Source organism: Oncorhynchus kisutch, linkage group LG15 (assembly GCF_002021735.2).
Source record: "Oncorhynchus kisutch isolate 150728-3 linkage group LG15, Okis_V2, whole genome shotgun sequence".
In the NCBI taxonomy this organism is placed as follows: domain Eukaryota; kingdom Metazoa; phylum Chordata; class Actinopteri; order Salmoniformes; family Salmonidae; genus Oncorhynchus; species Oncorhynchus kisutch.
The window spans coordinates 69,026,838-69,054,646 of record NC_034188.2 but is presented as its reverse complement, the minus strand read 5'-3'; the positions used below and the strand labels follow the sequence as shown (position 1 = coordinate 69,054,646).

Here is a 27,809-nt window from a genome sequence, read left to right as displayed (position 1 = left end):
CACCTGTTAATTGAAATGCATTCCAGGTGACTACCTCGTGAAGCTGGTTGAGATAATGCCAAAAGTGTTCAAAATAGGCAAAGGGTGGCTACTTTGAACAATATAAAATAAAACATATATTTTGATTTGTTTAACACTTTTTTGGTTACTACATGATTCCATATGTGTTATTTATTCGTTTTGATGTATTCACTATTATTATACAATGTAGACAATAGTAAAAATGAGTAGAATGAGTGAATGAGTAGGTATGTCAAAACTTTTTACTGGTACTGTATATATTGAAAAAAATAAGGAATTCCAGTCATTTATTATCCATTTCAATCTTTCTCAACATGTGTTACTTTTTCACTGCGCTGTCTCCCAATTTATTCCATACAGTATACACTATTGTAAAAATAATGCAAGAACTTTACATTTTCTTTAAAGCACTGAAAAATAGTAACCTATTACATAAACATTTTCATGCAGACATCTGTAGGGGGAAACATTGTTAACCTTTTTTGCACTGCTAACGAAGTGGCCACCAAGTAGCCACCTCACAGTCAGACCAGCCCAAGATGCCTTTGTGGTTATACGAGGCGATGTGAGCACTTCAGACTCTAGAGGTCTCCGTCCAGCATGCAACAACATCCACCTATCCAGATTCTGCCCCTCACGTTCTAGTGCAGCGGACAACGGTATAGGAGAAGACCGCTCAGAGCCACGGAGACAGAGGGAACCTGAGGGATGCACGCTTCCCGAACGAGACAGAAAGAACGGGAACTTTGATTTGACGCGAGGCTGATAAAATTACGATAATATAGAGCTACATTCCATAGTGAAGGGATGCATTGACATTTCGAGTGTTCAAAAATGATGTCCTTGGTTCCCTGCTCATTGTAGATTATATTTAATGTATCTCTCCTATTTCTGATGTGCTACTTCATTGTGACTGTACACTTGGGTCACCCGCATGAATTTTAAGGCAACCGGAGCGCATTGTTTCCAGCTTCGTTTCATGGGATTTCCAGTCGTGTCGGGTGCCGTGATGTCTGCCACATTTCGCTCTTTGTTTCTGGGTAAGTGAGTTCCCAATCGCAAATATGTACTTATTTAAAAGGAGAGTATCAATGTGACGATAAGTATTTAATCGGGTTTTTGTTATGAATTATTATGATTTATATAGAGACGTTATATACATTTGTATTGTTCACAGAACAATGTACCACAGCTAACAGCGCTCTATTGTCCGTAATTTTATCCAGAATTATATCAAAATTAGCCAAAAAATTATGTAACAAACTATTCATAATTGTTTATCTCACGTTATTTTTGAATAGACTAGATCACTTTGACAAATTAGTCATTTTATCATGTAAAATCAAAAGTAAATGAGATGAGACGTAATTGCGATAAATTGGCTAATTCAAGTGAAGAATTAGTGTTAAGAAAAAAAAGTTCACTTCGTTTAAAAAAAGAAACCCTTACAATGTGAATTGAAAGCTGTGTTAATGATCACTGTACAAAGGCTACACTTCAGGCATTCACTTGACTGGTGCTGGACAAAGACTGTATGTAGTCTGAGTGATTTCTAGGCTATTCATTAGGCTATTCATTGCCTGTTAATGGCAGATTAAACACAACTGCTTCTTATCAGAAAGCACAAAGACAGGGCACGCCACATATAATCCGAATCACAAACTAATGTGCTGTGACACCGATTGGCAAACAGATATTTCTAATAGACCACGGCGGGTGGTGAGCGAGCGGCTCGGCTGGTGCTCTTAAGAGGAATGAGGAAGCTGGATATCGCATGCCCGCGTGTGCCGGGGTCAGAGCTCGTAAGAGTGGTGCAAAGCAAACGTTGAAGATTCTTGGGCTTGTCTCCTTTGGTTAAATTCCAACAATTCCGTCCATCGTTGTGATGGTGCATTCCAGAACAATTGTTATGTCTATTGACAGTTTGTTAGCTATAGCCTTCTGTGTGTAGCCTAATGTGTCCAGCAAACTTAGACCTGTAATATACTGTGTATTTTATTTGCAATAGCACATTAAATGCATGACCTCGGGTAATATATTTGGATGTTAAATTGGGCCCTAAAGTCTTCTTTTGTCCAAATTCAATGCAATGTCCACAATTCTTGCAGTAACCTCACAATGTCTAAATTGCACGGTGAGGTTTCTAAAAATTCAGGAAATACCATCGCTAGAGCTTTACATGTTCAAAGTACAGTAGCTATGCCTGAATGAGGTCTCAGTAGCCTGCCCTGCAAGGATGGGCGTATGAGTGAGGCAGACAAATGATGTGGGTTGCCGTCCATTGACCGACTTAAATAGTTGGACTGAGGATGGGACACGCCATAGCACTTTAAGCCACTCTGTCACTGGGATAATGAGGATCATCATATAACCACTGTGTTCATTTTCTATAGCCTATAGGCTGGGGATCACTGGGTTGGCAGTCTAGACATGCAATAATAGCTTTAGTGAACTGTATTATCAGCTATTCATTTTGTTAGCTGGTGGTGATGATGGTGGTGGTGGTGATGATAGTGATGATGATGATGGTTATGGTGATGATGACGATGATAGTGGTGATGATGGTGGTGAGGATGATGATTATGATTATGGTGTGGGGGTTTTGGTGGTGGTGGTGATGTTGAGTATGATGGAATTGGTACACTATATATACAAAAGTATATGGACACCCCTTCATATTAGTGGATTCGGCTATTTCAGCCACACCCGTTGCTGACAAGTGTATAAAATCGAGCACACAGCCATGCAATCTCAATAGACGGACATTGGCAGTAGAATTGCCTTACTAAAGAGCTCAGTGACTTTCAACATGGCACCGTCACAGGATGCCAGCTTTCCAACAATTCAGTTCATAAGATTTCTGCCCTGCTAGAGCTTCCCCGGTCAACTGTGAGTGCTGTTATTGTGAAATGGAAACATCTAGGATCAACAACGGCCCAGCTGCAAAGAGGTAGGCCACACATGCTCACAGAATGGGACTGCCGAATGCTGAAGCATGTAGCGCATAAAAATAATCTGTCCTCGTTTGCAACACTCACTACCGAGTTCCAAACTGCCTCATGAAGCAACGTCAGCACAATAACTGTTCATTGGGAGCTACATGAAATGGGTTTCCATGGAAGAGCAGCCTCACACAAGCCTAAGATCACCATGCTCAATGCCATGCATCGGCTGGAGTGGTGTAAAGCTCGCTGCCATTGGAACCGGAGCAGTGGAAAGCAATTTTTCATGGTTCAGGCCCCTTAGTTCCAGGGAAGGGAAATCTTAACGCTACAGCATACAATGACTTTCTAGATGATTCTGTGCTTCCAACTTTGTGGCAACAGTTTGTGGAAGGCCATTTTCCTGTTTCAGCATGACAATGCCCTTGCGCACAAAGCAAGGTGCATACAGAAAAGGTTTGTAGAGATCAGTGTGGAAGAACTTAACTGGCCTGTACAGAGACCTAACCTCAACCCCATCAAACACCTTTGGGATGATTTGGAATTAGACTGCAATGAATTAGACTGCAGGCCAGGCCTAATCACCCAAAATCAGTACCCGACCTCACTGACGCTCTTGTGGCTAAATGGAAGCAAGTCCCCGCAACAATGTTCCAAAATCTAGTGGAAAGCCTTCTGTTATAGCAGGAAAGAGAGACCAACTCCATTATTTTGGAATGAGATGTTCGACAAGCAGATGTCCACATACTTTTGTTCATGTAGTGTATTATTGTTTGTATTTGGCAGATTAGTGTAGTGCTGATGTTATCGTCAGATGGCATACATGTAGTGGTTACATATCCCTCTGTATGGTCTTTCATAATGTAAAACCAGGTTGAAGGACTTGTCCCTTATAATTATGAACAGATCAACACAGAGGCTGAGCTAAGAGAGAAGAGCTTATTCTATTATGGAATGATCAATACTCATTAATAGAGCTCATTTCCTTTTAATTTGTCTTTGGCATTGGAAGTCCTGAGACATTCTTAATTTAATATCTGTGGGAGATGTAATATCCAGTGTTCCCTTTATAGATAAGTACCACAATTAAACACCACAGAAAACCTCAACTGCCTTTATCAAGGCATACATCACAAAATGAACAGAATAGTAGAAGGTCAAATAATGTGGTAAAGCCCTTAAAACTGCTGGAAGTAGAACCAGAGTAACCAAACCAAAGTAGTGGAGCTTAATGATGGATTGCCTGCCTGTCCTTCCCTCAGCAAAATATGGTATTGAATGGAAAATGTTAAATTACTGTCCATGAAGTAATAACAGATTGTAATTCACTTGACAGAAATGTAATGGGAAAAACGAGTAGCCTTTCCGTTCGAGTTATTCATTTCCAACCCCCAAACGCCCTCATTTCAAATGGAGCTTATGCGCTATGATATTTAGCAGTCTTGCATCTATGCTGCACTATTTGAGTTACATCCTCACGTCTAATCACTGTTCATCTGATCCACTATGTATGGAGATAGATACTAGGTTTAAAATGGGTTTCTGTTCCCGTTCTATATTTAGCAAGTCTCCAGGGGTGGACAAAGGATCTCTCAAATGTGGAGATGACAGGAGCCTCCAGAGCCAGAGGTTATGAAGTGACATCTTGATGTGTTTGCGCCTAAATCACACTCCCACACATACTAACCCCCCCTATCTCACACTAATACAAACACACAGCCATTTAAAAAAAATCAGATGACCATAGAAAGCATTAAGGCTGTAGTTCTAGTTATTGCATATTTAGTCAGTATTCATCGACTAGGGGCTGTATTCAATCAAATCAGATGTTATTAGTCACATGCGCCGATTACAACAGGTGTAGACCTTAGAGTGAAATGCTTACTTACGAGCCCCTAACCAACAATGCAGGTAAAAAAATTAATAATAATAATATTAAGAAGAAGAAGAAGAAATAAAAGTAACAAGTAGTTAAAGAGCAGCAGTAAAATAGCAATAGCGAGACTATATATAGGGGGGGGGTACCGGTACAGAGTCAATGTGCGGGGGCACCGGTTAGTCAATGTATCAAATGTATTTATAAAGCCCTTCTTACATCAGCTGATGTCACAAAATGCTATACAGAAACCCAGCCTAAACAGCAAGCAATGTAGGTGTAGAAACACGGTGGCTAGGAAAAACTCCCTAGAAAGGCCAGAACCTAGGAAGAAACCTAGAGAGGAACCAGGCTATGAGGGGTGGCCAGTCCTCTTCTGGCTGTGCCGGGTGGAGATTATAACAGAACATGACCAAAATGTTTAAATGTTCATAGATGACCAGCACGGTCAAATAATAATAATCACAGTAACAGCACCTCAGGAGTAAATGTCAGTTGGCTTTTCATAGCCGATCATTCAGAGTATCTCTACCACTCTTGCTGTCTCTAGAGAGTTCAAAACAGCAGGTCTGGGACACGGTAGCTCGTCCAGTGAACAGGTCAGGGTTCCATAGACCCAGGCAGGACAGTTGAAACTGGAGCAGCAGCATAACCAGGTGGACTGGGGACAGCAAGGAGTTATCAGGCCAGGTAGTCCTGAGGCATGGTCCTAGGGCTCAGGTCCTCAGAGAGAAAAAAGAGAGAAAGAAAGAAAGAGAGAGAGAGAAAAAGCACGAGAGAGAGAAAAGGAGAGGGAGAGAATTAGAAAGAGCATACTTACATTCACACAGGACACCAGATAAGACAGGAGAAATACTCCAGTTATAACAGACTGACCCTAGCCCCCCGACACATAAACTACTGCAGCATAAATACTGGAGGCTGAGACAGGAGGGGTCAGGAGACACTGTGGCCCCATCCGACGATACCCCCGGACAGGGCCAAACAGGTAGGATATAACCCCACCCACTTTACCAAAGCAAAGCCCCCACACCACTAGAGGGGTATCTTCAACCACCAACTTACTATCCTGAGACAAGGCCAAGTATAGCCCCCGAAGATCTCCCCCACGGCACGAACCCAAGGGGGGGCGCCAACCCTGACAGGAAGATCACATCAGTGACTCAATACACTCAAGTGACGCACCCCTCCTAGGCACAGCATGGAAGAGCACCAGTAAGCCAGTGACTCTGCTCCTGTAATAGGGTTTGAGGCAGAGAATCCCAATGGAGAGAGGGGAGTCGGCCAGGCAGAGACAGCAAGGGTGGTTCGTTGCTCCAGTGCCTTTCCGTTCACCTTCACACTCCTGGGCCAGACTACACTCAATCATAGGACCTACTGAAGAGATGAGTCTTCAATAAAGACTTAAAGGTCGAGGCCGAGTCTGCATCTCTCACATGGATAGGCAGACCATTCCATAAAAATGGAGCTCTATAGGAGAAGGCTCTGCCTCTAGCTGTTTGCTTAGAAATTCTAGGGACAGTAAGGAGGCCTGCGTCTTGTGACCCTAGCATACGTGTAGGTATGTACGGCAGGACCAAATCGGAAAGATAGGTAGGAACAAGCTCATGTAATGCTTTGTAGGTTAACAGTAAGCCAGTGTAGAGAGGTTAGCATTGGAGAAATATGATCATATTTTTTGGTTCTAGACAAGATTCTAGCAGCCGTGTTTAGCACTAACTGAAGTTTATTTAGTGCTTTATCCAGGTAGCCGTAAACTAGAGCATTGCTGTAGTCTAACCTAGATGTGACAAAAGCATGCATACATTTTTCTGTATCATTTTTGGACAGAAAGTTTCTGATTTTTGCAATGTTACGTAGTTGGAAAAAAGCTATCCTTGAAATATTCTTGATGTTCATCAAAAGCGAGATCAGGGTCCAGAGTAATGCTGAGATCCTTCACGGTTTTATTTGAGACAACTGTACAACCATCAAGATTAATTCAACAGAAGAGCTCTTTGTTTCTTGGCACCTTGAACTAGTGTCTCTGTTTTGAGATGTTCTAAAAGTAGAAAATTTGCCGCCATCCACTTCCTTATGTCTGAAACACAGGCTTCCAGGGAGGGCAATTTTGGCGCTTCACCATGTTTCAACGAAATGTACAGCTGTGTATCGTCCGTATAGCAGTGAAAGTTAACATTATGTTTACAAATGACATCACCAAGAGGTAAAATATATAGTGAAAACAATAGTGGTTCTAAAACGTAGCCTTGAGGAACACAGTTGATTTGTCATAGGACAAACCATCTACAGAGACATACGGATATCTTTCCGAAAGATAAGATCTAAACCAGGCCAGAGCTTGTCCGTGTAGACCAATTTGGGATCCAATCTCTCCAAAAGAATGTGGTGATCGATAGTATCAAAAACAGCACTAAGGTCTAGGAGCACGAGGACAGATGCAGAGCCTCAGTCTGTTCGGTACACATCCGGTTTATAGAGAGCCGTGTATTATGTTCAACATAGGATTGCCAAGCACAGGAAGTAGCTCTTTCAGTAGTTTAGTTGGAATAGGGTCCAGTATGCAGCTTGAAGGTTTAGAGGCCATGATTATTTTCGCCAAGGTGTCAAGAGATATAGTATTAAAAAACTTGAGTGTCTCCCTTGATCCTAGGTCCTGGCAGTGTTGTGCAGACTCAGGACAACTGTGCTTTGGAGGAATTTTTAGATTTAAAGAGGAATCTGTAATTTGCTTTCTAATGATCATGATCTTTTAGTCAAAGAAGTTCATGAATTTATCACTGCTGAAGTGAAAGCTATCCTCCCTTGGGGAATGCTGCTTTTTAGTTAGCTTTGCGACAGTATCAAAAATACATTTTGGATTGTTCTTATTTTCCTCAATTAAGTTGGAAAAATAGGATGATCGAGCAGCAGGGCTCTTCGACACTGCACGGTACTGTCTTTCCAGTTTGGTGTAGCACCATTTACGTTCCAATTTTCTGGAAGCTTGCTTCAGAGCTCAGGTACTTTCCCTATACCAGGGAGCTTGTTTCTTATGAGAATTTATTTTATTTTTAGGGTGCGACTGCATCTAGGGTATTATGCAAGGTTAAATTGAGTTCCTCAGTTAGATGGTTAACTGATTTTTGTACTCTGACGTCCTTGGGGAGGTGGAGGGAGTCTGGAAGAGCATCTAGGAATCTTTAGGTTGTCCGAGAATTTATAGCACGACTTTTGATGATAATTGTTTGGGGTCTAAGCAGATTATTTGTTGCGATTGCAACATAACAAAATGGTTGTCCGATAGTCCAGGATTATGAGGGAAAACATTAAGATCCACAACATTTATTCCACGGGACAAAACTAGGTCCAGAGTATGACTGTGGCAGTGAGTAGGTCCAGAGACATATTGGACAAAACCCACTGAGTCGATGATGACTCCGAAAGCCTTTTGGAGTGGGTCTGTGGACTTTTCCATGTGAATATTAAAGTCATCAATAATGTGAATATTATCTGCCATGATTACAAGGTCCGATAGGAATTCAGGGAACTCAGTGAGGAACGCTATATATGGCCCAGCAGGTCTGTAAACAGTAGCTATAAAGTGATTGAGTAGGCTGCATAGATTTCATAACTTGAAGCTCAAAAGATGAAAACGCAGTCATTTTTTTTGTCAATTGAAATTTGCTGTCGTAAATGATAGCAACACCTCCGCCTTTGCGGGATGCACGGGGGATATGGTCACTAGTGTAGCCAGGAGGTGAGGCCTCATTTAACACAGTAAATTCATCAGGCTTAAGCCATGTTTCAGTCAGGCCAATCACATCAATATTATGATCCGTGATTAGTTAATTGACTATAACTGCCTTGGAAGTGAGGGATCTAACATTAAGTAGCCCTATTTTGAGACGTGAGATATCACAATCTCTTTCAATAATGACAGGAATGGAGGAGGTCGTTATTCCAGTGAGATTGCTAAGGCGACCACCGCCATCTTTAGTTTTGCCCAACCTAGATCGAGGCTCAGACATGATCTCAATGGGGATAGCTGAGCTGACTACACTGACTGTGCTAGTGGCAGACACCACTAAGCTGGCAGGCTGACTAACAGCCTGCTGCCTGGGCTGCACCCTATTTCTTCGTGAAGCTAGGGGAGTTAGAGCCCTGTCTATGTTCGTAGATGAGATGAGAGCACCCCTCCATCTAGGATGAAGTCCGTCACTCGTCAGCATGCCAGGCTTGGTCCTGTTTGTGGGTGAGTCCCAGAAAGAGGGCCAATTATCTACAAATGATATATTTTGGGGAGGGGCAGAGAACAGTTTTCAACCAGCGATTTAGTTGTGAGACTGATCACTAGAGCTCATCACTCCACCTAACTGGGAGGGGGCCATAGACAATTACTTGATGCCAACATCTTTCTAGCTGATTTACACGCTGAAGCTATGTTGCGCTTGGTGACGTCTGACAGTTTCATCCTAACATCGTTGGTGCTGACATGGATAACAATATCCCTATACTCTACACTCGCCAGTTTTAGCCTTAGCCAGCACCATCTTCAGATTAGCCTTAACGTCGGTAGCCCTGCCCCCTGGTAAACAGTGTATGATCGCTGGATGATTCGTCAAAGTCTAATATTGCGGGTAATGGAGTCGCCAATGACTTGGGTTTTCAATTTGTCAGAGCTAATGGTGGGAGGCTTCGGCGTCTCAAACCCCTTAACGGGAGGAGGAGAGACCAGAAAAGGCTCGGCCTCTAACTCCGACCCGTTGCTTAATGGGGAGAACTGGTTGAAAGTTTCTGTCGGCCGAATGAGTGTCACCAGTTGAGCATTCCTTCAGTATTTCCTTCCAGAAGCCATGAGAAAATTGTCCGGCTGCGGGGACTGTGCGAGGGGATTTATACTACTATCTGTACTTATTGGTGGCACAGATGCTGTTTCATCCTTTCCTTCACACAAATTACCCTTGCCTAACGATTGCGTCTGAAGCGGGGCTTGCAACACAGCTATCCTCGCCATAAGGCGATCATTCTCCTGTATATTATCAGTACAGCGACTGCAATTAGAAGGCATAATGTTAATGTTACTATTTAGCTTCGGCTGACGAACCATGTCCAGATAAAGCATCCGGACTGAAAAAATGTAATGAAAAAGTTGTAAAAGAAGTGTAATATAAATGTTCATTAGAAAGTAAAAACCGTAGGTAGCAGGTAGCAAAGTAAGATTAGCAACAAACTGCACAACAGCACGTAAACAAGTCTACAAGTTGTGACTGGAAATGATGCCAAAAAACAAGTGAACTAATCCTCCGAGGTAACTGAGGTAATATGTACATGTAGGTAGATCATTAAAGTGTCTATGCATAGATGATAACAACAGAGAGTAGCAGCAGAGTAAAAGAGGGGGGGAGTAATGCAAATAGTCTGGGTAGGCATTTGATTAGATGTTCAGGAGTCTTAGGCTTGGGGGTAAAAGCTGTTTAGAAGCCTCTTGGACCTAGACTTGGCGCTCCGGTATCACTTGCCTTGCGGTAGCAGAGAGAACAGTCTATGACTAGGATGGCTTGAGTCCTTGACAATTTTTATGGCCTTCCTCAGACACTGCTTGATATAGAGGTCCTAGATGGCTGGAAGCTTTGCCCCAGTGATGCACTGGGCTGTACGCACAACCCTCTGTAGTGCCTTGCGATTGGAGGCCGAGCAGTTGCCATATCAAGCAGTGAGTGATGCAACCAGTCATGCTCTCAATGGTGCAGCTGTAGAAGCTTTTGAGAATCTGAGGACCCATGCCAAATGTTTTCAGTCTGCTGAGGGGGAATAGGCTTTGTCATGCCCTCTTCACAACTGCCTTGATGTGCTTGGACCGTGTTAGTTTGTTGGTGATGTGGACACATTACAGCCCTGTTGATGAGAATGGGGGCGTGCTCGGTCCTCTTTTTCCTGTAGTCCACAATCATCTCCTTTGTCTTGATCACGTTGAGGGAGAGGTTGTTGTCCTGGCACCACACGGCCATGTCTCTGACCTCCTCCCTATAGGCTGTCTCGTCGTTGTTGGTGATCAGGCCTACCACTGTTGTGTCATCGGCAACCTTAATGATGGTGTTGGAGTCGTACTTGGCCGTGCAGGATGTGACTGAACACGCACCCCTTAGGGGCCCCTGTGTTGAGGATCAGTGTGGCGGATGTGTTGTTACCTACACTTACCACCTGGGGGCGGCCCATCAGGAAGTCCAGGATCCAGTTGCAGAGGGAGGTCTTTAGTCCCAGGGTCCTTAGCTTATTGATGAGCTTTGAGGGCACTATGGTGTTGAATGCTGAGCTGTAGTCAATGAATAGCATTCTCACATAGATGATCCTTTTGTCCAGGTGGGAAAGGGCAGTGAGGAGTGCAATAGAGATTGCATCGTCTGTGGATCTGTTAGGGTGGTATGCAAATCAGAGTGGGTCTAGGGTTTCTGGGATAATGGTGTTGATGTGAGCCATGACCGCCTTTTAAAGCACTTCATGGCTACAGACATGAGTGCTGCGGGTTGGTAGTAATTTAGGCAGGTTACCTTAGTGTTCTTGGGCACAGGGACTATGGTGGTCTGCTTGAAACATGTTGGTATTACAGACTCAGATAGGGAGAGGTTGAAAATGTCAGTGAAGACACTTGCCAGTTGGTCAGCGCATGCTCGCAGTACACGTCTTGGTAATCCATCTGGCCCTGCGGCCTTGTGAATGTTGACCTGTTTTATGGTCTTACTGACATCGGCTACGGAGAGCGTGATCACACAGTCTTCCAGAACAGCTGGTGCTCTCATGCATGTTTCAGTATTATTTTCCTTGAAGCGAGCATAGAAGTAGTTTAGCTCGTCTGGTAGGCTCGTGTCACTGGGAAGCTCTCGGCTGTGCTTCCCTTTGTATTCTGAAATGACGAGAGTCAGAGCCGGTGGAGTACAATTCGATCTTAGTCCTGTATTGACGCTTTGCCTGTTTGATGGTTCTTCGGAGGGCATAGCGGGATTTCTCATAAGCTTCCGGGTTAGAGTCCCGCTCCTTGAAAGCGGCAGCTCTAGCCTTTAGCTCAATACGGATGTTGCCTGCAATCCATGGCTTCTGGTTTGGGTATGTATGTACAGTGGTTCCTTCTTTAAAAGTTGCAGCGTACAGCGGCGCAGCTTGCATGGTGTGGTAGAATTCTATGGCACGTTATTTAAGTGTAAACCACTTGTTCCATTAATGCTAGTTAGTGCTAGTTTGACCACCAAATAATATCTTTGAGAGGCATTTGATAGCCTTCAATAATGGCTGTACTAGAGAATGCTGGCAAGCGGGAGACCGGGGTTCAATTTCCCGACGGGGAGGAAGGAGTAGGCTATCCTTGTAACTTATGAATTTGTTCTTAATTGATTCCATATGTGTTATTTCATAGTTGTGGTACAATGTAGAAAATAGTGAAAATAAAGAAAATCCCTGGAATGAGTAGGTGTGTCCAAACTTTTGACTGGTACTTGCTCAATTCATTTGATTAATATTATGGTGTTTTTATTCCAAGAATAACGAAAACCCTCTGGGTTTCTTTTAGGATGGAACGGAAAATATGGCGCTGTACAACGTGATGTCGGGAGTACAGCACTGAATCCCCATGTAGCGCACGGGGGGGAAGGAATAGGCTGTCCTTGTAAATAAGAATTGGTTCTTAACTGACTTGCCTAGTTAAATAAAGGTTACACTAAGAGCATCAAATTTCTGCACTCTAATTCTAGTCTAAACAATACCCAAGCGGAGATTAAGTGAAAATAAAAATCTCAATAATTTATCAAGACCAGTACCCATGCTTGTCTCAGAGCAGTGTGAAACGGTGCTAAAATAGTTGTAGGCTTTTGCTTCAAATCCTATTGCCTCTAACTTCAATATGCTCTTCAAATAAATAAGACCTGTGCCACTTTTAACAGCACATTACTCAACATTAGTGAGACTCATGTCGCCTACGGTAGGCCTACAGTATATCGAAAAATATGACGTGACTCTCCACCAATAATTACATATAAAGGATTGGAAGATTGGAGCATATTTCTGTAATTCAGTGATATTTATTCCCATAGTAATTTGTTATGAATCCATAACTAAATAAACATTATACATCTGAAAGAGTATTTTTGTAATTATTTTATTAATGAAGGCATAAAGATGCCATTATTAGTTACATTGTTTGAACGTGCAGACTGGCACTAAGAACAGAACCCCTTCCTCCCTTCCCTATGGCTAGTTCAGTCTTCTGTGTGTGGCTCTGCGGCCCATCCCGTGCCCCCTGCCCTCGTGTCTTGCGTGCTTTCAATGGATACAGCTGAAGAACTGCAAGGCAGTCCCATTGTGCGCCACTCCGGAGCCATGACCAATATATATTGTCCTGCTAATAACAGGGTTAATAATGTATCTATGAGAATTTCCAACAAGCTTTTATATCATTCTAAATGAATAATAATAATAATAATAATCGCTTTATTTAAAAAATAACAATATTTTTGAGATTATTTTGTTTTCCAAAAACGTAAAATGAGCAAGAAAAATGCCATTCTTGAACATGGGGTGAGACAATGTTACTAATTTGTAAAGTAAGCCTGTTTGTTAGTTATCATTATTTATTTCTGTTTTTAGAGCTAGAGAAACCAAAAACCTAGTTATCTCATGGGTCTCCCAGTCAAGGGTATTGAACCAGCATCTGCAGCAACACAGCTTGCACTGCCATGCAGTGTCTTAGACCATTGCGCCACACAGGCGCTGTACAATGTCACTGGTCGGGAGTGGGCTACAGTACTACAGTAAGAGAAAAATAAGACATTAGTGTAACAACAGTTTTAGTAAGTAATACTGAAGTCGTGCACAATTATCAGTCTCTATTTAGGTTTATGTCGCCCATTCATTGTCAGTTAGAGACACAGTAGGACCCAAAAGCATAATCAGAGCTCTAACTGCTCCTTGCGCCGGTCTGGAGCAATGAACTGGTGACGCAGGGTACTGTACTAAACCACAAATTACCTCTAAATCCTGCGGTGTAAACTCACAATTTTTAAAGGAGGAACCACTGTGGGGTCACTGTGGGGACATCATCATCGATGCACTTATTGATGAAGCCAATGACTGGTGTGATGTACTCCTCAATGCAATCAGAGGAATTCCGGAATATACTCCAGTCTGTGCTAGCAAAACAGTTCTGTAGCTTAGCATCTGCTTCATCTGACCACTTTTTTATTGATTGTCGAGTCACTGGTGCTTCCTGCTTTAATTTCTGCAAGTAAGCAGGAATCAGGAGGATAGAATTATGGTCAGATTTGCCAAATGTAAGGCGAGGGAAAGCTTTGTATCCGTCTCTGTGTGTGGAGTAAAGGTGGTCCAGAGTTTCTTTCCCTCAGGTTGCACATGCTGATAGAAATTTTGGTAAGACTGATTTAAGTTTCCCTGCAATCAAGTCCCCGGCCACTAGGAGCACCGCCTCTGGGTGAGCATTTTCCTGTTTGCTTATGGCCCAATACAGCTCAATGAGTGTGGTCTTAGTGCCAGCATCAGTCTGTGGTGATATGTAGAGAGCTACGAAAAATACAGATGAAAACTAGAGGTAGATAGTGTGGTCTACAGCTTATCATGAGATACTCTAACTCGGGCGAGCAAAACCTATAGACTTTCTTAGATATCGTGCACAAGCTGTTATTTACAAAAATACATTGTCTTACCAGACGCCGCTGTTCTATCCTGCCGATACAGCGTATAACCAGCCAGCTGTATGTTTATAATGTCGTCATTCAGCCACAACTTCGTGAAGAATAAGATATTACAGTTGTGAATGTCCGGTTGGTAGTTTAATCTTCCGCATAGGTCATCGACTTTATTTTCCAAAGATTGCACGTTTGCTAGCAGAATGGAAGGCAGTGGGGGTTTATTCGATTGCCTACCAATTCTCAGAAGGCACCCCGCCCTCCGGCCCCATTTCCTCCGCCTTCTCTTCACGCAAATGATGGGGATCTGGGTGTGTTCCCGGGAAAGCAGTATTCACGTCAGGCTCGTCGGACTCGTTGAAGGAAAACAAGGATTCTGCAAGTTCGTGATGAGTAATCGCAGTTCTGATGTCCAGAAGTTATTTTCTGTCATAAGAGACAGTAGCAGCAACATTATGTACAACATAAGTTATAAACAACGCAAAGAAACAACAAAAAAACACAATTGGATAGGAACACGTAAAACGTCAGCCTTCTTCTCCGCCGCCATCTAATCCGTATCGCAGAAGTTCAGCGTTACAGCGTGATTGAAATTTAAAGATAATGTTCCCGCATTAGCAGAGACTGCATTCACTTAAACGTTGCATATGTCTGCTCAATCGGAAATTACCTTTACATTTCTTTACATTGCACAATCTGTAATGCTTCAGCCCTAGATACTGATTTCCATCAACATGATTTGACATTCATTTTCCATAAAGCCTACATTCTCTACTTGGAGGTTGTTTTGGTTTTTAGGGTTGGGTTTCACTTGGCAGTTTTGAATTTGTGGGACAAAAATCACATGGTATTTAACACGCTTGGCCTGGACTCTTGGCTGGACAGTGCTTTTGACATTCTTGTGGTGTTTGAGGGAGGAAATTATCTTGATTGTTTGACATATTAATCCTGTTGGAAGTCGCCGTAATACAAACAGAAAGTACACTATGAATGACTTGCACCTTTGGCATCAAGAGCAAAGAGAGAACAGATATGATTTACCTCCAAGGCTGTGTTTTGCTTTGGCAAAACATTAAATAATAGTGAATCCAAATATTTCAAGCTCTTGGCTGCAGAGATACACAAAGGATGGAAGAACCTTTTAGAAGACATGTGAGCACACATCTGATGATCAGCCTATTGAGAAGATGTTCGAGCACAAAGGTCTGTCACTATTAGAACTATACACCCATATCGCTAACAAACACGGATTTGCTTTTCTTGCAGTTTTTCTAGATGAGTTATGTGTTACTAGATTCCTATGGCCTTTTTTTCTGGCTAATACGCTTTTCAATTTTTTCTGCTGAAAGAACATTGTTTCATGAATTGAGGTGCTTTTAGGAAGGTTTTTCCATCCAGACCAAGCCTAGGGCCCGATTCAATCAGATCCGCTTTAGCCGACATCCGCATAGTGTTTGTTTTGGCAGTGTCAGAGGTGGAACTTTGTTAGAGCTGTCAAATCCACAAGCAGCTCTGTGGGTTAAGGCCAGTTAAGGCTATTGCGGATCACTGCCATTGGATGCAATGAAACCACACCTGACTAGAAGTTCATGCATCCGCTTTACAAGTTCATACACTCTAATTAACTTATAGGCATAAATCCCCACATCCAAATGAACATAAAAACATGCATTAGTCTAACATCAATGGTTTGACATTTTTATCAGTCATTATTTCTACCATCGATAGAGCCTACACTTTCTAAAGCCATTTTGAACTTCTAATGCAGTAGGGATAATAAGGAAGGGAGTTGTTTGTGACACACAAGAGCAACCGCTCCACGATTTGTCAGCTCATACCCCAGTTATACCTCCAACACCATCAACACATCAGCTATGTAGATCCTCCCAACTTTGGTTAACGTTGGTTAGTGCTTGATCTGATTGAATCCAGTTCCTACTTCTGTGTTTTGAATGAGAGCGACTTTAGGTGAAATAGTGCCTATTTTATACCTGTTCTTGCTCTCTCTGTGGAACATATCCACAGTGTGTATTTTTTTACACTCAAAGACATCCTCGGTACAAGTAAAGGTCATACTGGTGGGATGAAATTGTATATTTCAGCATGACAGATTTCCTCTCTTTTTCTAAGTCCTGCCTATTTTAACTCCCAGTGTCTCTCACCATCTAATTTGCATCAATACACTACATTGATGTTGGACATCAATTTCACCATTGATCAATGTTTTTTCAAAATGTATGACCCAAATACAGTATGTCTTCGTTTGAAATACGATGTAGCATTGACATGGGCCACAAACGTCTGGACAGCTAGCTTTGTGGTTAGAGGGTGGCAGGTAGCCTGGTGGTTAGAGCATTGGGCCAGTGAACAAATGTTTACTAGATCAAATCCCAGAGCTGACAAGGTAAAAATCTGTTGTTCTGCCCCTGAACAAGGCAATTAATCCACTGTTCCTAGAATTTGTTCTTAACTGACTTGCCTAGTTAAATAAAAAACAATACTGGATTTGTGTTGTTTTCTGACCTATGAATCTCAGCCGCTTTTGAACCTTCACTGACAAAATTACTTCCAGATTATTTTGGAACACATGAACAGGAACTGCCTAGTTCACTTTATGGCTAACTTTTGACAGATGTTCTGGAGAGGGTCAGATTCAAGTTAACTCAAGCCACCTGTATAGTACAGTAGGCTACGTTCATTCTTGAATACCAAGCTCTTATTTCTATGTTATCTATCAAGCATTGCAGACCTTTCATTTTTGGGTTCATAAATGGGGTTCAAACATAAGAGTGCCCTGCGGCTTTCTCTAATCTCTGCCACCATGGTCATTTACGAGCAAAGGTTTGGATTTCTGCACTATTTGCTGCAGTAAATAACCATGAAAGTCAATGGAGCAAGGACAATTATTGCTTCTTTTCAGAAAGGCTTTGCCGCTAGTAAACATAAACAGTTTGATGAGGGTCTCTTTGATTGGACGCAGAGATCTGAGGGTGAACAAGACAAATACTGATGTTTTCTGCCCTGATCTACAAAGGGCATGGTGCTGCCTTGCGGTGATTCACCTCACTAAAGCCATGGTATGATATTTTTGAAATTGCAGATAGATTGTGTGTTCTATCAATTTAATTATTTGCATAATTTCTAATCCCTGTTATTTTCTCTATATTTTTTCCATCTACCCTACCATCCCTACCCTGATTGTAATAAACGAATGGATAACAATACTTCTACTGCTACTTGTAGTTATTTTCTCTTACATGTACGGTACATGTACTTAAATAATTTTTGATATATTTCTAATTTCTTGTTTCTGTAAATTCACCCACAGTGGCCAATCCACCATTAATTCTGATCTTAACTCCAACCCTCTGATGTCCAGAGATGATGCCATTTTGCTATTTCCTTTTGCAATACATCCCTCCATTTTACTATTATGTCTTACGGGGATCCTGAACCCCCCTATTTGTAAAATGTTTACCAATATTGTAAAAAATATATGTACTTTACCCAAGAGTATAATGATATTTCCCATTGACTGATTGTGGTTTTTCAGATCCCCTGGTTGCACATCAGTGCTTGACACTGTTGAACTTTAACCACATCTTTCAATTGATACCTAGTGTATGGGTCAATTGATACCTAGTGTATGGGTCAATTGATATCTAGTGTATGGGTCAATTGATACCTAGTGTATGGGTCAATTGATACCTAGTGTATGGGTCAATTGATACCTAGTGTATTGGTCAAGTGAATAGAGATAGATCAAAATCAACACTTCTTTTGAATACCATTTAAAATGATTCAATTATCATCATTCATTGTTGGGATGCTATCATTCCAAGCTCACTGCTCTGTTTTGCTTCTCTCAAGCATGCTCTTCCTAAGTGAAAACTGTCAGCCCAGAATAAGGCTGGCACGCTTGTCTACTCTGAGCAGAACATGCTTTTGATCTATGTTCTCTCTTTGGAAACTAGGTATATCTGTTTTCAGAGAGGCTGAGTGATCCGACGCAAGTACAGGAAAATAAATAGCTTCAACCCCCCCAAAAAATCCCTGTACCAAAGGTGTCTTTCAATTTCAAGCAGCTTAGCATACTGCTTACATCAATGACACAAAAAGAATAACAAGTGCTTACCAATGTATTTTAGATGTGCTTTGCCTCCATTGAAAAGAATGGAATTGTCATTCTGTACGTTCGTTCCTTGGCTGAAATTGGCCAAACCTTCTTTTTCTCAGAGGCTGTAGTGAGCGTTTCCTCTGTGTCAAATGCTCAAGCCTCCTGTCACCTGAACGACCATTAGCTTGAGCTGAGGTGATCACGCTGCAAGGCTGAGATGATGAGTTGTGATTTGACTGTTTTATGTTATTCGTCAAATGTGCAAGACCTTGCAAAATATGCAGGGAATTGTTGATTTTGCCCCAAAAAATCTGTAGGGGCTAACTGATTATTATGTCCAAATAGAGGCTTTGATGTTCAAAATGCTTGATATGACTGAAGATCTGAATCATTTGGGAATATTGCTCTCAGAAGAATAGGTTCTCACTATAAAGCACTCCATGATAGGGATTATCAACTAGGGCAAGTTTTTCTTCACTATTTAAGTGCTAATATTGTCACCCATCAGACTATTCTTGATTTAATCTTGTCTTTGCATATACTAAATAATATATGTGTGAAATGTGTTTTGATTTAGAGTGGACCATTACCAAGCACCTGTATCGAAACAGGGGCACGGGAAAGACATGTATGCACTTAAATAGCGAATGGAGGACGCTATATTCCAGTGGTGCATTTTCATTCCAGTCTGTTGCAATGAGAAGCAATGTGCTTAATATTAGGAACGTTTAGAAATAAATATAGTAGGCTTAGCCTATAGAACGCTAATGGAATCATTCTCTTTTTAATAGAGGCCATCGCTCATGCAATTGCGCAGCCTAATGTTGCGCAACATGAGCTCATGGGCTCTCATGAAGGGTTTGATTTGATTTTGGATTACATTTGCATTGATGTCAGAGTGATTAGAGGGACAATAGAGTGCTGAATACCAGACAGTTAGCAAGTTTGGTAGGTTACTAACACCCATCAGCAGCATCAGAGCTTGGAGATGCCTAATTACTCTGACTAATGGGTCACGTGGAATTTGACTGCCGTTATGACCCATGAACGGCGGTGTGGCGGTAATACGATCACCGTAACAGCCCTAACTAAGGATGGACTTCTTCTCCCACATATGACGTTAAGAAATTGATTACAGATTTTTTTTAAATATCAACCCATGATGCAAAAGCATATTTCACAAGGCAATGGCAACCCTGTTGTTTTTTCTCTCTCTCTCTTTGTGGAATGGGAGCCAATTGAGTGAACGGGGGAAATGTTCCACGTCTGACTATTTAGACGCCTGCTGTTCCTTTCAATTTGAAACAGTCTATTAGCTCTGCTAGCAGGCCACTCCATTAGGTGTTCTGAACCCACGTGCTCCATTGTCTCACTCCATTTCCCTCTTGCTGCTCTCCCCCAAGAGTTAGTGCCAGTAATCAGCCTCCTGTTCTTCTTGCATTCATCTTCACCCCCATTGGTCGTCACCACTCCATCCGGAAAAGATCCAAAGATGGAGGGTTTTTGCAGGGGGTATTTGGTGACCAGTTATTAGTGCATTTAAAAGTAAGGAAGAAGGAAGGGGTAACCTGCATGTAGCATCAACAACTTGAGCACCATTTGTCTTCTTACCTGAGTCCAAGTCCCTATTTGATTTGGAGGGGTTTTCAAATCTGAAGTTTGTTCATGGTTCAATACTTTTGTTTTATGTCTGTAATTAATTGATCAATAACATAACGTCCTGTAATTCAGATAGGTGTCAATTATTTTATTAGAAACATGAAACTGGCTTTATATGATAAACACATATACTGATGCTGATTCATTTATAACTAAGGATAAATGCATTGGTCATCATGACTGCAGATCTTTTATTGCTATTCAGTACAACTAACTGTAGAATGCAATATTTAGGTCCCACGGTAGTGGCTTGCTTTTATCTTGTACTAGAGGCGTCATGATGGATGGTATAATTATCAAGCAACAATGCCAGGCACTTGGCTGTTCATACCACAGCAAAAACATTGTAAACTGGATATCGCTGATCAATCGCTAGGCTGCCTGCAATTAAGTGTGTAATGCTGCTGATTACACTAGCCTGCAGTGTGTCACACTAACAGTGACTCAGCCTTTAGACACTGAGAGGTGAGATGCACTCAATGGAAGAAGTTTATGTTTGCATAGGAGATTAAGTCACTTATTCAAGCGCTTAGGCCAGGGGTGTCAAACTAATTTTGTCCCAGGGGCCTCATTCGGTAAGGGGGCGCTTAAAATTGATTAGATTTCCTCGCTGCCAGAATTAGTAAAAATGTTTCCCCTATCCATCGTTTTTGGAATTTTCGATGCTCCCTGACTGTCTAGGTTTCATTTCAGTGAATATTAACGAGCTGGACAGAGTAAAGAAACTACACACTTTCAATTTGGATTTTGGATTTTTGTTTGTATTTTTTATTTATTTTATTTTTTACCAATAATGGAATGTATGTTTGGCACCCATGGCTTAGAGTTAGACCATGGTGAGTGTACAGTAGATTGCCCTCCCTGCTGAAAAAGCCATTTTTTCCTCCCTTCCTGTGAAACTGTTCCAGAACAGATGGCATCACCACCTTTACTTTTACGAGTCGTTAGACTTGACTTGTTGATGAAATGGAGCCTTTCCGGTTTACTGCCCATGCAGATGTGTAGCTCTATGGTTTGATGTTATCCACCCTGTAGCATAGTGCTGTGCAGCAATAGCGATGTAATACACTGCCCAAACACCTACGAGCATTACATTTACAGGCTTCAGATATTGCCTTTCCAAAGAGGGCACATTATGTTTTCCCATGACTGAGATGGCAGCAGCACCAAGACCTGTGCTCTGATGAAAGTGTTATGTGGGGTTGTTATCCTGTACGCCTGAAATAAACACACACACATTCACACACCTTCTCTCAGACACACACACACACAAACACACACACACAACACTCCTGCCCTGGGATCGTGGGGCTCATGGTACGGTTGTGCTCCTGCGTCTGAGGATGCTTCCAATACACTGGAGAGTGGCAAATTAATGCCATCTACTTCCCTGTTCCCAGATGGACCAAGCTGCTACTTACATTTCCTGCAGATGCTACCATTTTCACTCCATTGTTTAGGCATCTTCTGCCCCTCCTGTGTCTCTTCTTGATTCTTTACCATGGTCCTCCTCCAGCCTAACTGTAGCTCACTACGCCACCAGAGAAGACACGGCTTAGGACTGTGTTTAAAATGCTTGTCATGGTTTTGTGTTTTTGTCAAAACTGTCACATTTAATGTATCCCGTGCTGGTGCTGGACAGTTTGCTTCTGAATGAGATGTTCCTTTTCAAATATTTGTTCATTTCGGAGCAAAGGTTCAGTTGGGAGCAAATAGAACATGACGGGCACGGCTTGTCTTTTTTATATTAAATGTGAGGTTTTTAGCAGTACACATCATTTTATTGTCTGTGTCATTTCTGAAAGGGAAATCTGGGGTGTTAGCATTTGGCATGATTTGCTGTCTGGGTTCCAGAGTTGCTGTGGAAGAGGAATAGCAACGTTTGCAAAATCATGCTCTTAAAATAATTAAAGTTGGCAATGATGACTGTGTATTCTAGACTAGTCCAAGCTGAAATAGTACAGCGATGGGAAGTATTGTTCCATCAAATGTATGCTATGTTATACATTTCTTTTAAATGGCATTGGGTTAGAATATAGAATACGAAGATGTGATTAAATGGATTGCAAATAGAGAATAAGGACATGCCTCATCTCCTTGGTTACTGGACCCAATTTAAAATTAAAATTAAAACATTTTCCCTATCTGCACTCTTGGGAAAAAAAGGTGCTATCTAGAACCTAAAAGGGTTCTTCGGCTGTCCCCATTGAAGAACGATTTTTGGTTCCAGGTAGAACTCTTTTCGGTTCCATGTAAAACCATTTCCACTGAAGGTTCTACATAAAGCTGTGGCGGTCACAACATTTCGCCGGTGATTGTCAAGCAAATAACTGTCGGTCTCACGGTAAGTGACAGTTAATTAACATTAACACATTTATCATCTCCTGGCTTAGCCTCCTGGCTTAGCCTCCTGACAAGCCATTTAAAAACGTCTAATAAATCCATGTAATATAGCCTACACCTTCACAATAAGTCCATTATTTATTTTAGACAGGTCTAAAGAAGCATGATATGAAGAAAATGTTGTCCTTATGTTAGGTCCAGATGTGGCTATGCCAAATGGCTGTGGGATACACTAGTTCATTTAGCAGACAAGATTTGCTTATTATTCTGTTGCATTATTTTATTGTATGAAGAATAGAATTGAACAAATCTGAAAAATAATATTAATATTTTCTCCAAATGATTTGAGGAATTGCGCACATGCGGCTATTCTGTGTTGAGCGGTTAACAAAGAAATAGGTACTCCTATATCCTTAATTTAGAGTTATGAATGTAACTAGTTGTTCTACAAATGTTGAGCTATATGTTCAGATTTATTTTATTTTTAACACATTGTAAGGCTGCATGATGAGACTCTAATGATGATTTGAAAAAAGTTGCATGAGTTCTGTTTTGTTTTTGTTTTTGCGCAGGCTGTACACACTTCAATAGTCTCTCATTCACAATTTGACAAGCACCTGATAATGCCTCGTATTTCACGGCGGCATCCCCTTAGTGGCCGTAACGCACCCTCAAAAAATCCATGCCTTTTGCGGACCAGAGTGCTTTTGCGGCCCCTTCTCTCTGAGTGTGCTGCGCAATCCGAAGCACCTCTCGCTCACATGGCTCTCCATCACATGATCAGGTCTTTCTCACAGGCTACAAGTGATGATGAGCACATCAGGGATGCAACTGCGGATGTCCATATACAATTCCAAGGTGCATGTTGAAGATATTGGAAGAACTGTCCATATTTACTTTTCGTCAGCCAACAAGAGTCGGAGTAGGCCTAACGAACAGCATAATCCCTAGCCTATGTCAATCTACTATCCTCCATAGTACAAAAGTTGACCTATTCTATTCTGTGCAATAAATAAATATTCCAAACATAGTCTAGGACAGTTGTGGGATGCGATAGATCCCAAATTAATACAACCACTAGCATCAAATAACCTTTTTTATGCAATGTGGCTGACGCAACTGATCAGAACGTTTAGCTTAAAATGTTGATAAACTATTATGCTATTTCTTCACATTAGAAGCGCAGCAATGTGTACATGGTAGTAGGCTATAAGCGTGAATGTTACATTAGCAGAAAAAAAACATTAGCAAAAGTGACCGCAAATGCAATTATGCATGTAATGCTTTTTTATAAATGTGCATTTTATTGTGAAAATGATCTTCCCCAAACTCATGCGCTGCTTATATATTAGTTAGGCTCTACACTGTTTGTAAATTAAATTAATTTTAAGAAGCTATTTGGCCACTTTAGTTGTGATACAAACCTTATTAAAACATATAGGCCTATGGGCTAGGCTACATGAGGTGTGCGACTACTTTTTTTTTTAAAGGCATTGTTTCTTATGCTGGGCATCATTCACAAAGGCTAATATTGTCACCCATCAGATTATTCTTGATTTAATCTTGTCTTTACAAATACTAAATTATATATGTGTGACATTTGTTTTGATTTAGAATGGACCATTATCATGCACCTGTATCGAAACAGGGGCAGCAGGAAAAAATACATGTCATCTATGCACTTAAATAGCGAATGGAGGATGCTTTTCCCCTGGTTTATTTTCACGCCAGCCAGGTAGTCTATACTCCTGTTGTAAATAGAAGCAATGTGCTTAATATTAGGAAAGTTGAGAAATAAATATAGTAGGCTTAGCCTATAGAAAGCTGATAGGATCCTCCTATTTTTATTAGCGGCCATCACTCTGTTTTCTCCCGCAATTGCATAGCCTTTGCATAGAAATGTTACGCAACATGAGCTCTTGGGCTCTCATGAAGTGTTTGATTAGATGTTTGAATGCTTTTGCATTGATGTCGGAGTGATTAGAGGGACAATAGAGTGCTGAGTACCAGGCAGTTAGCAAGTTTGGTAGGCTACTAGTTACCAGCAGCAGCATCAGAGCTTGTAATTATGCCTAATTACCGTGACTAATCGGTCACGTGGAATTTGACTGCCTCCATAACTCGTGGCGGTAATACGGTCACCGCAACTGCCCTATTCTACATGGAACCCAAAAGGGTTCCCCTATGGGGATAGCTGAATAACCCTTTTGGAACCCTTTTTCTTTCCAAAAAATGTAGAGGAGAAGACACTATGTACCCTATTAGCCTTTCCTCTTGGATGCACTCTTGGCATTGAACAATGTGGAAGAGCCGACTCGTCACTAGCCCTTTTGCTAATCAGGCAATTAAGTCTAACCTGTTGTAGTGCGGCACTGGGCTGAGTGTAGGGCCGAGAACTCATCTGCAGTCTCAGCAAACACCAAGCGTCTCATGCCCCCTGGCTGAAAACAGAAGGGACATGCAGGCCTGTTTGGTGGGATTAACTCCCCATCCATCCCCCTTCCACTCCTCCCTTCTTCTGTGGCCATCCCTCTCCAATGTGATCCTCACTCATCGCTTCAGATCACAAGCAGAGTCAGGCCACATTGAAGCCTTTGGTGTCCAGCTAGTAGCTTCATAGAATCACGTTATCCATGATTGATGCTTGTGCGCTTCCTGTTTGGCGATGGGATATGAAACAGTACATGGTCTTATAGTGTTGCTTCAGAGTGTTGACTGCTACTGCTGACCTGACCTGATTATAACATGGTGCAGCAGCAGCGTTTTCCTGTCCTGGCGCCTCGGCCGTTTGTGGAGTATTTACCATATTTCCTTTAGTCCATGAGTCATTCATGCCACCAAAAGCTCCTCCTCAGGGAGGGGACCTTGTGCTGCAGCAGTGTGGATGGAGGGATCCTACTGCAGCTGGAGGTAGTGTGGTGCGAGGGTGCTTGTTTCTACTTTACCTCCCTCTCACATGACGCTCATAAATAAAACAAGGCCCACCTCTCCTTCACCTGCTCACTCATTACTAGATAATCCTGTGTGTTAGCGTGTGTATGTGTACAGTATGTGTGTGTGTGTGTGCATGCGTACGTGTGCATCATGTGTTTCTTTAGATTGCATCTTCCTAGTGTGTTATGGGGATGTCTGTTAAAACATGTAAATTCATTCACCTCAAGGCTGTTTTGCATATTCCCAGGCTAACGTTGATTGTTTAAAATTGATACTCCGTATTCCTCCTCTTGTCCAATTAAATTATAGTGACATCAGTTAGCATGCTTTTTCCTCCTCTATAGCTTATTGCTGCTGTGTCATGTACAGAATTAGAGCCTAAGTTAATGTGTTTAAAGGCAGTGATAATGGCAAGGCTTACGGCTGCTCAGAAAGGGATTACTGGACATCGTTTTCTGTCTTCAAATAGCTGGTTTATCCGTCAGATTACTTTCTTCTTCTCTGGTAATGAATCACTGGTGTTGCCTGACAGACGGCATGAAAGAAAACGTCTCACTCTGCGGAGAAGGAAGACTGCTGCTCATTAGCGCTGGAAAGGTATACTGCACCGCACAGTGCAGAGAGAGAGAGAGGAGACGTCCTGGCAGATTTGCTTGAAGTCTCTGAAGTCTCCTCTTTCACAGCTAGTTGGCTAATGATTGATCAGAAACATTTGAGAAGCGATCCATATGTGATTTGTAATGATAGTGTTTGTGTGGACGTACAGGAATGTCCTCATGCGTATACTAAAGCAATTGTACATGAGAAGGTGTGCTAAATGACTTTTTTTAGCATGGCCGTGCTGCAGATATAGGTACGAGGCAGAGCGGAGTACAGTAGCTCAGCACAGCCGTGCTAAAAAAGTAGGTTTGCGAGTGTAAAATTGCTTTTCTCCAATGGGTTACCAATGGAATAAAACACATTATTTTGATCAATGTATTCATAGGCTACTATTTTATCTCTCAATGAAAATATTGGCCTAGTCCCGACACATTCTATAGGTTAGGTTGCCAGAGACGTGACACAGTCGTTAAGTCTTTTTGTTCTATATCTATGGACGCAACCCAGTCATTCTAAATGTTCCATGGCCTTGCTGTCTGGCAACACTCTTATCCCTTGCTTGCTAGCTATCCAACTACGGCTAACACAGTCATGTCAAACCGTGCAGCTAGAATAATAGCAAAGTAGCTGCATTTCATTTGACTTGTTTTTCAATTGATTTTTCATTGTATATACAGTATCCATAAAAATGCTCATTATGCTGATTCATGGTTTCGACTGGCTGAGAAAAGATGTCCGTCTCGTCCTGACACGTTAATTCTCAATATGACAGTGGATTTTCGAATTTCAATATTGAAGCAATGTTGCAAATGTCGAGAGACAGACAACAACATTTGTACAAACCCATGTTGTTGTAAACCAAATGTTAGGCTAGAAGCAAGGGGAAATAATGTCTAGATGTTTTTTTACAGTGGAGATCAAGTTAATTCATTGGCTGACTGAGCTGATGGACACTGGATGCACATGAAATTCTCATATGGAACAGAAAACAAGATGCCCATTTTCGCATCATAGCCTTATCCGTGCTAAATGTTTTTTTTAGTATGGCTTACGATGGATCTCAACTAATCACAATGCTTGTTTTGACCAACCCGTTGTAGAAAGTAGATGGATGTACATGTATAAAATAACATGTTCAGTTGATTCCATTTTGTAGAGAAAAGTCTATGAAGTCTATCAAATGGCAGTCCCTTTGTTTAGGGTTTCCACATCCTCTCCAGTTCTGAGAACAAACCCACTAAAGGGTGACATATTGTGTGTCAAGATCCATCTGCAGATCACGTGAGCGGATCAATAGCCAGAAACCACTCCTGCAAGCGATAGGCGCCTGTGAGGCAGCTGGATTGGGGGGTATCAGTTACAGGTCACCTGGAGGGTAAACTGACAAGACCTTACGAAAGTGCCATGTGAGCAATGGCCGAACGCGTCTGCTCTGTCATTGGCCGAGCGGAGTGACACCAGATCCAGAAGGAGACGTGCTTGACAGCACAGCAGCATGCTGAAGGATAAGTAATTCCCTCCCTTGCAGACGTAATCCTTTCCTCCAAATGCACTGCTTACAGGACCTTTATAAAGACATTAGACTGGAGAAATGACTCCGTATTCAATATTCAACCCACATAGCATGGCAGGATGAGACAGTGGTT

At 41.8% G+C, this 27,809-nt stretch overlaps 1 protein-coding gene across 1 annotated transcript in view; it reads left to right on the top strand.

The window, feature by feature from the left end:
• The first annotated feature begins 507 nt into the window (after nucleotides 1–507).
• LOC109906095 (CXADR-like membrane protein) overlaps nucleotides 508–27,809 on the top strand; it is an 87,365-nt gene continuing 60,063 nt past the window's right edge. Inside the window, exon 1 of the mRNA XM_020503754.2 lies at nucleotides 508–1,061. Within this exon, the coding sequence (XP_020359343.1) occupies nucleotides 956–1,061 (106 nt within the window). The 5' untranslated portion in view covers nucleotides 508–955. The remainder of the gene's footprint in view (nucleotides 1,062–27,809) is intronic.